Below are 16,265 nucleotides of genomic sequence, written 5' to 3'. Positions count from 1 at the left end.
TTTGTATTCCGGTTAATTTCCACACGCTATTGTTTTCGCAAATTGCAATTCCACCGAGATTGCTATCCCATAAAGATAAGGGATTTGTCCAACAGATATGACAAATCAGAAAAAGGTATATGATAGGCAGCAACGGCTGGATGGAAGATCTCTAATGAACTTTGAATTACTTTCACCCAGTGCGACAAACAAACAATTGAAATAGAGCTCCAGAATGCCGTACAAAAGGCCAGGCCAAATATTATCATTGAAACGTGCCCCACAATCTTTAACACCTTTTGATGATCTAATAAATGCGACATGATTTTCGAAAACCACAAAAAACGACCCAAAGAATTGAGAACGACAAAAAAAGAGAGCAAGGGGGAAAACACACGCTGACAAAAACATCGTGAACCATGAGAAGGCCATATACGAGTACTAAGCCCCCTATATAGGAATACATACATCATCATCATCATCATCACGATCATGATCATCAGCATTACGAGCATACATACATATGTATATAGTTCAACTGGCACTTGGACAAACAAGGCGATAAGACCCCGCGACCAGAGCACAACACTTGAGATACAAGAAATCACGTAAAAAGGAAACTGAAACTGTCTGAACTCGAGCTGAAACTGAAGCAGAGTAGAGCGATGCAGATACAGATACTGATAGGCCACCATAAATGTTTATCTATAAGCAATGTGACAAAAATAGAGCGAATAGAAACGGTTGAGTTGGAGCACTAAGGTTACACTAATCACTACTAGTTATAGGTACCATAAGTATAAGTAGCTAGTTACCAAGACAAACTAAAAGAAAGCTAAGACTATAGAACTAGAAAGCTGAGAACAATATCACCGAGATGGGGAAAGTCTTTGGAGATAAGCTTGTTTCAAAATGAACTTTGTATTATGAACGCCTTTTAGGGGTTACAAAACTGAATTTAACAAAATACACATTTTTGCTCCCTTACCCAGTAAAGCTAGCTATCTACGATTGTCTGATATAGGGAATAGAATGGAACGAGTCAAATAATATTGCTATAGGGGTTATAAAGAGCCAGTCATTGAAGAGGCTAAATCGAATCGAACTCGACACGAAATCGGTTCAGGGCCTTGTGCCGTAGATAGGCCGAATCGCTCCCAATTCCCGCTGCTGCCCTGATACGACAACCCGTACCACACGTCCAGAAAGACCCTATTTATCAGCGTGCTTTAGTATTACCTTCTTGACTTACTGATACTCGCGTATATATATATTCGGTTTATTTACTCTTCTTACGGAACAAAGTCGGGAACAAAGGTTGAACCCTATGCCGATAACAACGGAGCAGAGTTTGCATAAAGGGCAAAGGGGGGGCCAGCAGTCAGCTGGCGCTTATTTGGTTTTCAAATGAGGTCAAAAGAAACAATAAAATTCGGCTGATAAGCCGCACTCCCCAATTGTTGTGGATTGGATCCTCCACGCTGACACTCGGACATGAAATCTAGCTATCGACAGCGATTGTTTGCGTCAGCGAGGTTAGGGTTTTTTATTTCGATTTTTGGGGACTTTTTCTCAAGGTCTAGACGGACGAATATGTGACCCTTCATCGGCAGCTGTGTGCGGGTCAGAAATCAATTGCAAATTGTCGTAGTTGTTAGTTCATGCGGCGCAGTACACTCGCACTTCTATTTGGCTCATGAAAAATGGTCACATGACGGGTCGGCCGGCAGCTGTGTTTGCCAGCACTTCGTATACGTAGTACTTGTATCGCACCCAATGGCAATGAACTTTACCGCTGTCAGAACTCAAACTCGAACCCAAGCCCAAGCCCAAATCCAATCGCTGTGCACCCGCGCTCCGCCACTTTCTATGGTGCGAACGTGCTCGGTCCTAAGTTTCGATGTCGGCACCGTCTATTAGTACTATTGACACTTGTCGACCCAACGGCGAACCGAAATGCGGCCTGTCACCGTGCGGATCGCTCAGATACTCAGATACAGATACACTCAGGTATGGGCACGGTGGGGAAGAAACATAACGTCCAAGTGGAAAAAGTCAACAGTGTCGCGCATGGCACATGTTGGGTCGAGGTTTTTTCTACCCCGCCCGTCCTTGTGCCGCCCTCTTTCTCGCACTGCCCTATTCGGGTACGCCTTCCTCCATCATCGCAGTCATGATGATCTTCACCATTCGACATTCGGCACTTAGCACCATTGGAGCCAAGCGATGCCAATCAGGGGTCTATGGGGAGCACGCTGACCGAACGAACGGAACGGGCAAGCGTTCGAGCGCACAGTGGTACGAAAGTAGCCAAAAATTGTACCATAAAAATTAAATTCATAATGAACATTTGAGTTGGTGAGAAAAATCAAATAATTTTTTTAAAAATTAAGCTATTACTTTCTGTGACAACCTTTCTTCATTTTTTATATACATAACATTTCTTCATTTAATATTAAGTTTATATATATATTTTCAAAATCGCCAAGCAAAAAAACCATAGTTTTTCAAACACGTTCGTCTTCTACTTTCCAACCACTTTATGGCGATTGTATATGGTATTTTCCATTCTGGCATTATATACCCTTATACTTAATTTCTATGCTAACCAATGATAAACTTAATTTTATGATAACGCACAGGCAAATTATTAAACAGCAGATATATACGCACATTACGAACTCCAAAATGAAGGGTGAAATTTGATATGGAGGCAATCGGCAGGGGAGCTTTCGTTGTGTTGACCAAAACCAATGCAACTTAGAACCACGATTCTGGTTCTGTTTGGATTCGGGTTCCGATAGCGGGGATCCGTAACGAGTTTAAAACTACAAATTGTTGTTAATTTCGCTTGTAAATATTTCATTTAATTATTTATGCTGTGTGCTTTTGGCTCCCAAACATGCGACCGAATGGATCTGGCTCCAAGTCAGGGCCTAGGTGTGAGTATGGCTTGGTGTCTGGTTGGTCTGGGTCTGAGTCTGGGATTGGAACAAGGGACTGGTGTGGCTTCCATCAATTTACACCTACGGGCAGAGAACCGATAGCTTCACCACCTGATCCATCGCGTAGGTAAAGGTCAATGCTTGTGCACGCATTGATACACGTATTTGCTTTTTAATTTTTGCCAGTTAACTTACAATTAAATTATTTATGAACGAAGCAATGTAAATAATCAACTGTTGCGGATCCAAAAATTGAGAATAAATACCTAGGTAAATACACAATTTATTTGCTCTGCCCATACGGGGGAACACAAAACCACACCATAAAAGTTAAATATATATATATTTTTTCTTTGGATATCTTTATTATGCATGGTACCCTATTTATTGGAATTGTTGCTAAACGTGAGTAACCGGGTATCTGTTAGTCGAACTATGAACTAGAAGAACTAATAGAGAATTTATAGATACATTCGAATATTTTGCCCATGAAGAGAATATATGACTTTGATGAATACTCCCATTTCACCCCTGATGTGATCCAAATTATCTACTCCAACTAGAATTGTTGCTGACACCTTAGCTTCCCCATTTGACTGGGGGATTTGCCGCGACTGTCTGGGTTTGCTGCTGTTTGTTTGTTTAATGATTGCCTTTTCCGGGCATTGTAACTGTTCGAATCGCACTGTGTTGTACTGTACGCAGCGCTGAGGTGCACTTCGCGCCCCCTGGCTCACCCCGATAATTAGCTTAGGGGTTCAACGATGCAGGTCAATGGTTTTGTTAACATATTATAAGTTATTTTAACCTTTGGCCGATTTGCATGCGACGCAAGCCTCGTCGAGCTTTTTACACCACAATGTATTTGGCTCAGTCTATGGGTGCGTGTCATTGCGAGTGTATTATTGTGTGTGCTTATTGGTTTCCGTGCACGGTTACAAATTGGTTATTCCTTTTTCTAAATAAATAAGTTAATTTACAGGTTTTGGTGGGTAAGAAATAGTCCAGTTTTAGCAAGTACAAATTAAAAGATACTTTTTGTATTTCTTAAATACCAATAACAAGCAAGTAACTAACCCTACACTTTTTCCCTACAGGTAACGCACCCACCGACATACTGCAGCAGAAGCCAGCCAAGGCCACCACCGCCATTGTGGGCGGTCGCAGCGCAGCCCAACCGGCGACCCACGACGACCAGGAAGCGGCCACGACCGCTTCCACAGCCACCAAGCGGAAGCATCTCGAGCGGTTGGCCAGCGATCTGCGGCAGCTGGGCAAGAAGGGCAGGAGGAGTCGCTCGGTTAGTCCCTGTAGTAGATATCCCACCGTTGCGGAAACGGCCAGAATGCTTAGCGAACGATCGCTGCTCAGCGGATATGGAGCCATCGAGAGCAGTGCCAAGAAGCTGAGCGAAGCGGCGACCGGTGGTTCGGGTGGTGTTGGTGCAGCCGGTCAGGCTGCCACGCCCACTACCAGCCAACTAAGTGCACCCGCCTCCTCAGCATCCTCCTCATCCATGTCGTTCTCCTCCGCCGGCAGCACTTGCACCACCAATGCAAACACGGCATCGGTGGCAGCCGCCTATGCTGCTTTCTATTTGGAGAAGGTCAAGCATGAGAAGATGGACAATCACAAGGATGCACCGATGGTCACCATACACAATAACAACAACAACAACACCATCAACAACAACAACAGTAGCAGTAGCAGCAGCAGCATCATCAACAACCATCAATCGAGTCAGCCAAGTCTGGGCCACAGCGTCAAGAGGGAGCGGCTGAGTCCAGGGAGCAACAGCAGTAGCCACAACGGCGAACTCACCGTCAGCTCATTTGCCAGGTGAGTGGAAGTGGAAGTTCGGGAGTCACAAGTAGGGGGTACTACGGACAGACATGGCTTATTGAATCATTGATTCATTGCATCACTGATTCGTGATATAACCGTGACCCATGTGATCTGTTCGAAATGATTCATTAGAGCAGCGCTCAACCAATCGCACAACAAATTGGTTTGTCCACTCATAGTGATTATAGGGAGAGATTTAGGAAAAGTTAATTGCAAGGTAGTTTAGGTAGTTTTAATTAACCAATCTCTATTTGGGCTTGCAATTCTCTTCACACTTTGGGTGACTCTCCGCGTGATCTTCATCCTCCGTGTCCGCCATGTTGCATTGCTCGCTGTGACTGACGTAGTTGTAGTGCTCACGCCGCAACTCGAGAAATCTCATCCTTCGCCGGAGTCGCTCCTCCGGAGTTTCCTCGGTCGCGACGACCGTCTCGCTACTTGGCAACGCAATGACCACCGAGGGGGCACTCGAAATATCAGGCCGGGGAGCGTTGGGGTGTCGCAGAATCGAGGGTGATGCACTGATGGTAGGATTGGAATACTGATCTCTGGCATCGGTCTGGTTGGCATCGTCGTCACTGGAATCATCATCCAACTGTTCCGGTTCATCTTTTTTATCCTTGTCAGACATATTCTGGAGACTTAGACGGAAAGTTAGTTGCTATTAAAATACGTAAATTTCTTAGCCATGTTGATTTGGAAAAGTCAAGAGAGATAGAGCTTTTCCCATTCGAACTCGCCAATATTTTGGACTATTTATCAAGCGAATTCAACGCCTGTCGACGCCTGACAAATTAATTAACATTTTAATAAATTAATACCTCGAAGAGAAACCAAACCGATGCGGCTTCTGTTCGCAGCCGCCAATGGTAAATTAATCAAAACCACGAAACAAAAAAGCGGCCAACACGAATGTGTCTACACAAGAGCACGCTTTTGCTGTCAAAAAGAGGCAATAACAAAGAACCCGCCAAGAAAAGGAAAGAAAAACAACTTGAAAAACTTGAATTTAAAAACAAATAAGACGAAAACAAAAAAAATTAATAAGGCCCAGACGGCGACTAAATGCGATTTGACAAGCGAAATCAACAGCAATTAATACGCGCAACTAAATTAATGGTGTTAAAGATTATATATTAACTAATATAAATAAAGCCAATTTATCTTCCGAGCGCAAAAAACCAAAACGAAATACATTAACAAGCCTTAGGCCTTAGCAGGAAGATACAAAGATACATAGATACAAAGATACTAGTTGGGCTATATGATTTGGGCGAACCGCTGACCATATTAATATTAATGAGACATGCTAGCCTATCGGCACCTGGGGTGTGGAAATTGAGTGGTGCGACCACGACAGATTCGGATTTACCATAGTCGATTCGCATCTGGCCGTGGGTTCACTCAATTCGCTCGGGGTGGTCGTCTGTAAGAAGATTGGATAAGCCGCATCATTTTCATAATTTATAATTGTTTATACTCAAATTAGAGTGGCTTATTAAGCCAGCCTTAATGCGATATGACAAATGAATGTTTTAGGGCCGGACAAATAACTGGTTTGAAGACTGTGTTTATATCATAAATACACCATGAGACTATAGAATTTTGAAGAATTAATGTAAATTCGATGCGAAGTCTTCTCACCTGTCGAAGACAACTGATTAAATGTATCCACTGGCAAAATCACGAATGCTACATAAATATAGTTATAGACATAACTTGATTTCGCTAGGTGCCCATTGACAGAAATACGATGTCTGTCTGCTCCATTCAGTTTGTATTTTTTTTTTATTTATAACATTATTTGCATATTTAATACATGTTCTTAAAAGTATTGGAAGTCTTAAGAGATTTGGCTAGGCTTTTTCCCTAGGCTTGGTCCAATGGGTTTTTAAGTTCTTTTGTTTCTATTTTAGTATGCGAAACTTCACGTCAACAAATACTGTTTGGACATATGCGACATCATGTATCGTTTACAAATGCATACAGTGCGTTTCAAAACAATATATGTTCTGTTCGAAGTAAAAATTATATTGCATTTTAAAATGTAATGAATATATAATTTTAAAAAGTTGTTAATATATGCGATCTTGACTGTAGGGTATTAATACCCGGTCGGTCTAGTAACTTTGGATCAAATTCATTTCGAACCGCAGCGTATTCACATACATTTATTTTTATTAGGGACTTTTGGGGTCTTGTGTAGGCGTAACAATAGACACCATTTGCATACCGAGGCGGGCACATGTTGCCGGTTGTATAATAAAAACCAATTAGGCATGCCACCGATCTAAAGATCTTAGACAACCAGAGCACCCAAACCGTTAGGCACACATCGAGAGATTGGGTGAAGTCGGAACTGGGAGGGCGATCGGTGGCAGTAGCCAAAACATAATCGCCACCATAAACCATTTTTGCAATGCTTTTTTGCCTCCACTACTTTTTTTTGGTTTGATCTGGTTGCTGTTCAAACAATTGCCAAGAACAAGCAACAAAACACAACTAAGTAGCTGCTACCAATCGCCAAAGCAATTTGCAATAATCAACATTTTTAACAAAACCGAAAAAAAATTACTAAAAAAGATACAACAGAAAAAAATGAGACAAAAAAGAGCAACAAAAAAAAGTTGTTGTAAGCAGCAAGAGGCAACAACGCCGAACCGGCAAACGAACAAAATAACAGCAAAAAATCGACAACCAACAGATCACGATAAATCAATGGCAACAACAACAGCAGCAACAACGCAGGGAGCCAGCTGAGTGGGCAGGGGGATGGATGGGGAGGGGCGGAGGGGCGTAGCGGTACGAGGAGGCAAGTTAGGCGGCAAGCTGCTATATATAAATTTGGTGCCGCAGCCTCCGAAAGAGCGACACGACATGACCAACGACCAGCGACGACGACGACGTGCAGCACGAGTTACTCTGCCATAGCCGGGCCATGCCCCAAACCACCTAGCCATGTGGCATGCAACCAGTGGTGGCCAAAACAGCTAGCCAAAATGGAGCTGGAAGCCAGAAGAAACTATTATTGTTCACAATAAAGGAAAGAAAACAAAATATAGGTTCTAAATTATAGAAACTATATAAACAACAAATCTATTATAAAAGGTCTTTCTATTGGATTTAAATATTTAAAATATTTTTTTATTGACATTAATAGTTAAAAAGCGCAACTGCCAGCTCTGGTGGCATGCAGCACAGCGCTATCGACGAGCTGAAATAGAAGCAGGCACTTGCAGCTGCCACTGGCTGCGGCATGGTTCGGTTTAGGAGGTGACCGCTGCCGCCACTGCGGATCTGGCCAGAAATCTATGCTGATTATTTTCTTTTCGGCCAGCATTGAGTTGGCTTGGCTCGTGTTGCAGTGCTCTGGGAATAGCTAATGGGTGGCTGCTATTGCTGCAAGGGGCAAGGTGGAGCATTCGACTGCGCCTTGCTGGTGGCATGGTAGTTGCATATAAGTTATGGCCATGCCAGCCAGATTGTAGTCCACAAATGCTCAACATTGGTTAACATGAAATGTTTCGTTTCGAACCGAGAGCATCTGTGAAATGAAATTGTTTGGGAAATGTTCCGTGATCGTCCTAACAATATTGAAAGTAACTGAAAAGAATTATGAGAGATACACAGGCATACGGTTGTAAAGAAGATATATTGTAGTGGAATAAATAGTTTGATTCTTGTGTTTCTTCTTTAATTCTGCAAAAGATAATCACAATAGAATTGTACATAACTACCTTATTCACCACTTCCATTCATTGTACTTACAATTTAAATAGTTTATAAATTGAATCTATAAGCCACTCTGTTCAACAACTGTATACCAGTTGGAATTAAAACCAAGTGTGAACTCTCCCAGGCTTCTCATCTGGATGGATACCAGTTATTGGACTCCTTTCGCCAGGGAACTCCTTGCAAAACAGTTCCCATGTCAAATCGCATTTGTAATCGCATTATGACCAGAGTCTTGCCACTTCTCCAAAGAATTAAACTAAATATCAAACTTCCACAAGACGTAAATCGTGGTCGCAGCTGCCTGAATGTCTTGGTTGCTTTTTTTTCTTCATAGGAGAGAAGATCTCACGGAAGCCACTCATTAGCATGTCAAATAAGCCAAGAGAACTTGGCTCGGATGCTGTGCGGAATGACAAATAATCCAATTGTATGCGACACCTTTTCTGGCGTTGAATGGGAACTCGGGATAATTAAATATAAATGCAAATTTACAAGAAATCATGGGGTTAGGTTATAGTAAATATATCATGCTGATGTCACACTCTCCCACTTATGCAAAACCTGCTAAATGTTCTCTTTAACATAACTAATCCATATGAATTTTTGGCATTTTTCTTCACTTTTTTTTCTGACAGATCTCGCAGCGCCACGCCCTCGTCGTCATCGTATCGTGGTGGTGCTGGTGGTGGTGCTGGTGGTGGTGTCTCACCCAGCCACCAGCAGCAACAACAACAACAGTCCCAGCAGCAGCAACAACGCCTTAGTCCGCCCAGTGGCCCATCGTTGGCAACAGCAACCACTACATCATCATTATCATCATCATCATCGGGTTCGGCATCGGCATCAGCAAGTGCAGCCACACACATGCCGCTGCACAATTTGTCAACGAATTTGCTAAATAGCATTCAGCAGGCTGCCGCCAGTCAGCAACAACTGCGCAGCAGCAACAGCAACAGCAGCAGCAACATCAGCGGCAGCAGCAACACCGCCAAATCGGACGGTGGTGCCGCCTCGAATGCCACGGATTTCTCCACCCGCAACTATTCGGACATTATGCGATGCCTGGCGGCCAAGTACAACAATGCCAATCCCAATGAGTAAGTTTCGAGTTCGCCCTGAAATAACTTTATATTTTCCGAGGCAAAATTCCCACAGAGAAAAAATGTGGGAATGTCGTGTATACGTCTATTTCAACTTAAGATCAATATGATATGATAAACCATACTTGGAAACTGAGATGAACCTTCTAAAACGCGTAAAAATATTAAAATGATGAATTTTTATTATTAACTATTAACTAAGTTGTAATTTTTCGTTCCGTGCAGCAATAACGCAACTCGACGCAATTCCTACTACGACGGCAGCACTTCTGCGACAACAGCCACTGGAGGAGCCGGCGGTGGAGGCGGAGGAGCAGGAGGATCAAACTCTGCCCCAAGCAACGCCCTCAAGTCGACGAGCAGCTCCGCCGGCAGCACTGCGACCACTGCCAAGAAGCTCTCTCCATCGGCCGCATCGGCGGCGAACAGTGCTGCCGTCAGTCTGCCCAAGGAGGCCAAAGTGAGTGTGGTCGGTGGAGCAGGTGTGGGTGGTGCAGTAGCCGGTGGTGGTGGTGGCGGTGGTTCGTCCATGTCGCAACTGGCTCCACCACCCACCGCTCCATCGCCCACGGAGCAGGCCAAGAGCCAAATGGCCGCCGTGGTGGCAGCAGCGAGTGTTTCGCCGTTTATGACCAACTTTCTGCCCTTCTCGTCTGGTATTTTCCCGCCGCTGATAGACATGAGCAGCACCCAGGCACTGCTGACACTGGTGAGTAGCATTAACAAGTAGTTCCTTTGGTGGCCAACAAAAACTGTTACCAAATAATGGGGGTTCCTCTTTAATGGGATATTTTGTTTGCCACCTGTAGGTAGTAGCACTTTATTAACGGCAAAGTAAGAAATACATACTTCTACTACTACACCCACTTCGCTTCGTTAATCCAAGTAATTATTTTCTGTTTTACTTAATCCCTTCTCTTTTTCTGTACCATTTCATTCAACCCGATCTCCTCAGGCGCGTGCTGTGAAAGATGCCGAAATCCAGGAGATTCTGCGCAGCAAACAGCAGCGCTCCGGTTCGAATGCCTCGTCGCCGAGTGCGAGTGCGGCGGGCACGCCACGTTCCAGTTCCACCCTGAATGCCGCACTGCATCAGGCAGCCCAATTTGTAACACCCGCTCTGATCTACTCGGCCCAGCTGCAACAGCAACAACAGCAGCAGCAGCAGCAACATCAACGGCAGCAGCAGCAATCGCATCACGCTTCGCGGCAGTCTAGTCCACGTTCCACCAATGATTCCACGACGGTGGCGCCCATCGGTGACGGCGGCGGTGGCTCCTCGATTGCGTCGGCGGCGCCATTGGATTTGAGCTCTCAGCCGCCGGCCGCCAAGCGCTTCAAGGCAGAGCGTCGTGCCAGCTCCACGGCCACCACAGCAACAACAGCCACCACTGGCTCATCCACGTCCACACCATCCCCGCCACCGTTGGAGCAGCACGACGATATCAATTCTGGCAACGCCAACGCGACACTAGGCACGGGATCGGGAACGGGTGAGAGTTCTGCAGCGGGTTCGGGAGCAGGAGCCGGTACAGGAGTTGCCAAGGCCCGAAGACGATGTCAGGCGCAGAGCGAGGAGGTTAACTCCTGGTCTGTGGACGATGTGTGCGGCTTTGTGGGCGGAATTGATATATGCGCCGAATACGTTCAGGTAGGCCAACAAAACCGAATCAAACATAACATTCTCCCTTTTAGCCCATTTGTAGTTGATTAAGCAAGGAGGTTCGATGGAGAAAGGAGGCTTTCTGCATCAACTAATTGAGTTTTATGGCCCAGCTGGCAGGGGTAAATAAATCGGATCTTAGAAAGTTAACTACTAAACAATACCCGTTACAACTAAGGCATTAATCAAGGAAATTGTTAAGGAATGAAAGTCTCTTCAAAAAAAAAAACTTTTAACTCTTAAAACTCCTTTTCAATCTTACTTTGAAACTAGTTGCTTCATATCCATATGACATCCTCTATTTCGCTAGTCCTTGTAGATTATTTGGATTCCAATGAGCAGTTCCAATCCTGTACAACATCGCAGGAGACAAAACCCAATGAATCTTTTGTGGTTGTGAACTTCCTGTCGATAATCAATAAGAAACTGGCAAGATTAACTACGTTTTGGGATTTGAACTCACCATGACCGGCATGAACTCTCTGGCGGCCATTAATATTGTGCCATGCGAGATTCAGCCTTTACTTGACTTCAACTCCAGATCCCCAGGTACGAGCTGCGTTGGCCAAGTTCGAGAGCAAAATGCTCCACATAGGCAGCTCTTGGCCAGGTGATCTTTACGACCAGTTCCGGCAAGTTGAACGACTTTTGATCGCTCGGTCAGCCTGGGCCGGCTCTTGCTATTGCTATTGCTGTTGCTGTTGCTCTGGATCTGGCTTTTCCCCCGGCTTTTGGCGATGGCTTCGACTGGCTTTTGCGGTCGACGATCGGTCAACGTCAGGCATCATTACCAGACCCAGTTCAGGATCTGCCTGCACTCTGCGGCGACTGCACAACGCGTTAATGGAGTGAAAACATGGCCTAGGTTCAGTTCAGTTCGGTACGGTGCGGTTGGAGTTCGCTTGGATCGAGGAGAGCCAACAATTAAGCCGGTCGAGATGGTCGGCAGGACAACGCGGCACCAGGTGTTGACACATTTTGATGCATATTAGCTGGCGGAGATGGGGCCTTCAAAGTCGTCTAATTAGCTCGCCGAAAGCGGCTTAGCGTGCATTCAAAGATGAACTAAATCTGCTTAAAATACAACATATCGGTCCAAACTGATGATGATGATGGAACCAGTTTGGAGGCCGTCATGTTGACTCCTCCCCGACGCGCGACGTTGGCGATAGACAAAAAGGCAATTGGCGTAATATTCAATTGAATTTATGGCCACCACGACACTGGTCGCTGGTCGTTGGTAGTTGGATGTTTGGATGTTTGGCTGGTATTGGTCTTGCTCTTGGGCTCGGTCTTGGTCGCCTGAACACCTTTTGTGGTGCTGAAGCTGGAGCTGGAGCTGCTGCTGCGGCGGCTGCTGCAGTTGCATGAACTTGTTCCGCCAGGCCAGGCGATAGAAAAGACCAGCCTCGTTTCTGTTACCTTTTTTTTTTTATTTTCTTTCAGACTTTTCAGTCTTTTTTGTCGTCGTTGTCGGTCGTTGAGATATTGTGGAGGTTGTAAATATTTAGTGCAGAGGTTGACTCTCGCAGGCCGTGGAAATCTATATGAAGACATTGAGAACTGGTTCAGTGACATTGTCCGACGACAACAACGTTGTCGCATCATGTTGCAGTCGTACCTACGACGGACAGAGTTGCAAGTGTTATTGATATTGCCTCGGTGGAACTCCTCCTTCAAGTGGGAAACCCCACTGTCCCCCCTGTTTTTTCTAGGAGCACGCATGGGTGGCTTTTGCGATCCCTGCCAGGGTTTATTATCGCCAGGGTATTCGCCATAAAAATGCAGATGAAGTCATAAGTTGGAGCCGAACCGAACCCAACCCATGCCCAGTTTAGCGATCCTCTGCATTTTCCAGTTCTGGTTTGCCAAACGCAGCAGGATGCGATATTTTCTGCATTTTAAATGTTCAGATTTATGGCTATATTAAAGCACAATAATAATTTCTATGCGTGATCAGAGACACGAGCTATGGGAGGGTGCCCCGCCCCCCCATTTTCAAACCCCTCCTTCCACAGTTTGTCATGAATTATTCGCTGATTAAGTGCACTGAGCAGGTAGCAGGTGGGTTGGATGCCTGGAATGCGTGGAAACCCAAGAGGAGGTTAGAAATTCGATCAATAGTCGTGGGAAGTCGTGGGACTCAAATCGTTGCTCAGTTTGATTCACAAACATCTAAACTATTGTATTTAGCAAACTAATATTTTACCTGTTAACAATTTTCAAGATAGCTTGATATAATTGAGATCTACTGATTTCCTATACAACTTCGTTAAATGAGTGTACAACTTTGACCCCACAATCAAAGTTCACAATCAAGTCATTACCGACATCTCCATCCAACTTCTCAAGAAACTCAAGATGACGAATTCGCCAATTGTGGCAAGAACCCGGGCAAACATCTCCAAACCCATTCGCCTTGTCAATCTATCAGCATTCCGCCTTGAACTTATTTGGAGCGAATTAGTTTCTGTCGGTTAATGACAGACCCGGAATGTTCCCCTTGGCTTGCAAAACGTGTTTGGGCCCCAAATCGAAGCTGTCAGAAAGAAAAAGAGTCAACGCAGCGGCCAACGCAGACTTGAACCCAAAGTATCATCGCCAGGCTCCGCATTTGGGTCTCCGTCTCCAACTTGGGTACCGAGATGTACTCGCAGTACTCTGATCTCTGGCACTTGGGGCTCCCCTAGTACTTATTGTATTTGACATGCCAAATGCCAAAAGTACACGTAGGCGTCATAAGATTCATGACTCGAACGAGTTGACTTTGCCTTCTAGCCCACGACGATCGCGCTGGGATCTCTTGGTTTGGATTGGTTTGGTTTGGCTTCGTGTCGTTCTGTCTGGTGGTACACCAACGTGTTATTGTTGCACTGGGTTCACATAAATGTCAAGCATCGGCAACATGGAGATCAACTCCGTAGCTCTACATTTTGCACCGTGGCTAACGCCCCCGACAAATAATAAAAATAAAAAAAAAAACAGAAAAAACGAGGCAAACTATACCAGTGCCAGTATCTCCCCCTTTCGTATGCATTTCAAAGTCGACCCTATTATTAGGCATAAGGTTTCATCGTTCGCGTAAACACAAACAGTGACTGCAAATCCACGTAGTCATCATCATCATCATCGTCTTCGTCGCAGTCTCGGATTCAGATTCCGATTCAGCAAATGTCAAAAGCCCCCAGGCTAGACTCGCACTTGTCACTTGAGCTTGGGCCTGGAGGTCTCCATTGCCATCTACAAACATTCGATTAGATGGTGCCCCCTGTACACCACCAACCATCCGTTCCCTTTCTCATTATTTGTTTATCTTAATTCGTATTAAAGTTAGATTTTTTATCGCCCAGCCAACTCGTTACTTTGGCTCAGGCCGGGGTCCCCAAGTCCGGATCTTGACTTTCGAGTTGGGTTCCCCGGGCTTGGAATGGAGTAGAGTTGAGTGGTGTGGTGTGGAGTGGATTGTGCAGCCTTCTCATCCATAACTGTCACATGGCTGACTTAAGTTTTATTTATTTTTATATTGGCCTTTTGGCCAGGCACTCTTTTGGCCAACTGCGACCCAGGTTCCCGATATATCCCTCTGGCCATATCTCTAGTTTTCCCCTTTCGCCTTCACATCTCCTACTTTTTTTTTCCAAAGGGAAATGCAGCTTGGTCTCTGTGTTTGGTTTTCTGAAAATTGATTTGGAAAGTTGCATTAAAATGCAATTTGTTGGTTTCTCGAGTTTGCTGTGTGCGTGTGTAGAGTGCGGCAAAATGTGTTATGTGGCCAATGAGTTGGGGTTTTTCTTCTTTTGTACAGGAAGTATGACGAGGCGTTATGTGCCAAATACAAAAACCAAAATGTAAATTAATTTTCGGTTAAGCCGAATGACAGAGATGTGAATGAAATCTTCAAATTGTTACTTAACTAAAGAGGATTTGATTGAGTTTTATTTTTGTTCGGATCTAATTTAATTAGCTGAGATGAAATGTAAATCCCTATCACAATTTCACATATGTAATTACTTATATATATTGCTTTCAAAGATCTTTTCCCTTTAAAAACAAACACCTATACCATAGATGTGCGATTTTCTATGAAAATTCTGTGAAATTCCAAAGTTTTTAGCTACTCAAAAGTAGCCTCCAGTTCGTTTTGCCTAGAAAAGCAACCTCATATTAACGGTGCTTTAGTGGCAAAAACCAAAAACTTTCATAGCCCAAAGAATCAGTGCTAGGAAAAAAATGTAGGCAAAGGAAAACAAATCACCGACTTGCCTAATGATTATAAACGTAACAATCTAGTTTGCGGCGTTGGCGGTCAACGCATTATCAGCCAGCAACAACCACTGCTGCAGCAGCACAATAACGGCAGCAACTACCGCACACGAGCAGCAGCAGCAGCAGCAGCAGCAGCAGCAGCAACATCAGTGTGCAACAAGAGGAACCGAAGGCACGTGCTAAACATGCAACTCCTACTCTTACCACGGCCAAGGCCCCGCAGACAGAAAAACAGACAGCAGTTTTGGTCTCGGCCACAGACACGACCATTCACTCAAGAGACAGCGGCAACGGAGCCACCTCCTCCTCATCCAGCTCATGCAACTCCTCCAACTCCTGCAACTTCTCCAGCTCAATCGCGGGCCGCAAGACCAATATGCTACCATTAATCCATGAATTACTTAAAACCACATTCCGTGCAGCGGCGGGTGGAAGCGTTGAGGGGCCCACATTTAAATTGCCCGCTTACCGCCATATTTCAATATATTGGTCCGCTCGCAGAGCTTCCTTTTTCTTTGTTCCCCTTTTCCTTCCTTGGCGGTTTTTCTTGCCGGCTTCCACTTTTCGGCCGCCTACGAAATGTACGAACCAAAAATTGGCCAAAGACAAGCAATTTCTTGCCTCGCGCTTGGCGTTTTCTTTCCCCTCGTTTTTGATAATGTTGCACGATAATGATGTCGTCTGTTTGATGATGTTGCTGCTGCTGCTGCTGGGCCTGGAACTTGAAACCAG

At 44.8% G+C, this 16,265-nt stretch overlaps 2 protein-coding genes across 5 annotated transcripts in view; one reads left to right on the top strand and one right to left on the bottom strand.

Moving 5' to 3' along the window:
• Window positions 1–16,265, top strand: part of LOC6731931 (pneumococcal serine-rich repeat protein) — a 54,439-nt gene that overhangs the window by 27,145 nt on the left and 11,029 nt on the right. For all 4 annotated transcript variants that reach the window (XM_039295471.1, XM_039295464.1, XM_039295480.2 and 1 more), the window contains exons 3-6: window positions 4,022–4,763; window positions 9,140–9,601; window positions 9,830–10,313; window positions 10,560–11,255. In XM_039295471.1, the coding sequence (XP_039151405.1) occupies window positions 4,022–4,763; window positions 9,140–9,601; window positions 9,830–10,313; window positions 10,560–11,255 (2,384 nt within the window). The remainder of the gene's footprint in view (window positions 1–4,021; window positions 4,764–9,139; window positions 9,602–9,829; window positions 10,314–10,559; window positions 11,256–16,265) is intronic.
• Window positions 4,992–5,481, bottom strand: LOC6731932. The gene has a single exon (XM_002079031.4). The coding sequence runs from the start codon at window positions 5,398–5,400 to the stop codon at window positions 5,017–5,019; it is 384 nt and encodes a 127-aa protein (XP_002079067.1). The 5' UTR covers window positions 5,401–5,481; the 3' UTR covers window positions 4,992–5,016.

Source organism: Drosophila simulans, chromosome 2L, assembly GCF_016746395.2.
Source record: "Drosophila simulans strain w501 chromosome 2L, Prin_Dsim_3.1, whole genome shotgun sequence".
Lineage (NCBI taxonomy): Eukaryota > Metazoa > Arthropoda > Insecta > Diptera > Drosophilidae > Drosophila > Drosophila simulans.
This window is presented reverse-complemented; position numbering and strand designations above follow the sequence as displayed.

Excerpts from the sequence above, each read along its gene's own strand:
- LOC6731932 (XM_002079031.4), bottom strand. The coding sequence starts at position 5,400 with ATGTCTGACAAGGATAAAAAAGATGAACCGGAACAGTTGGATGATGAT.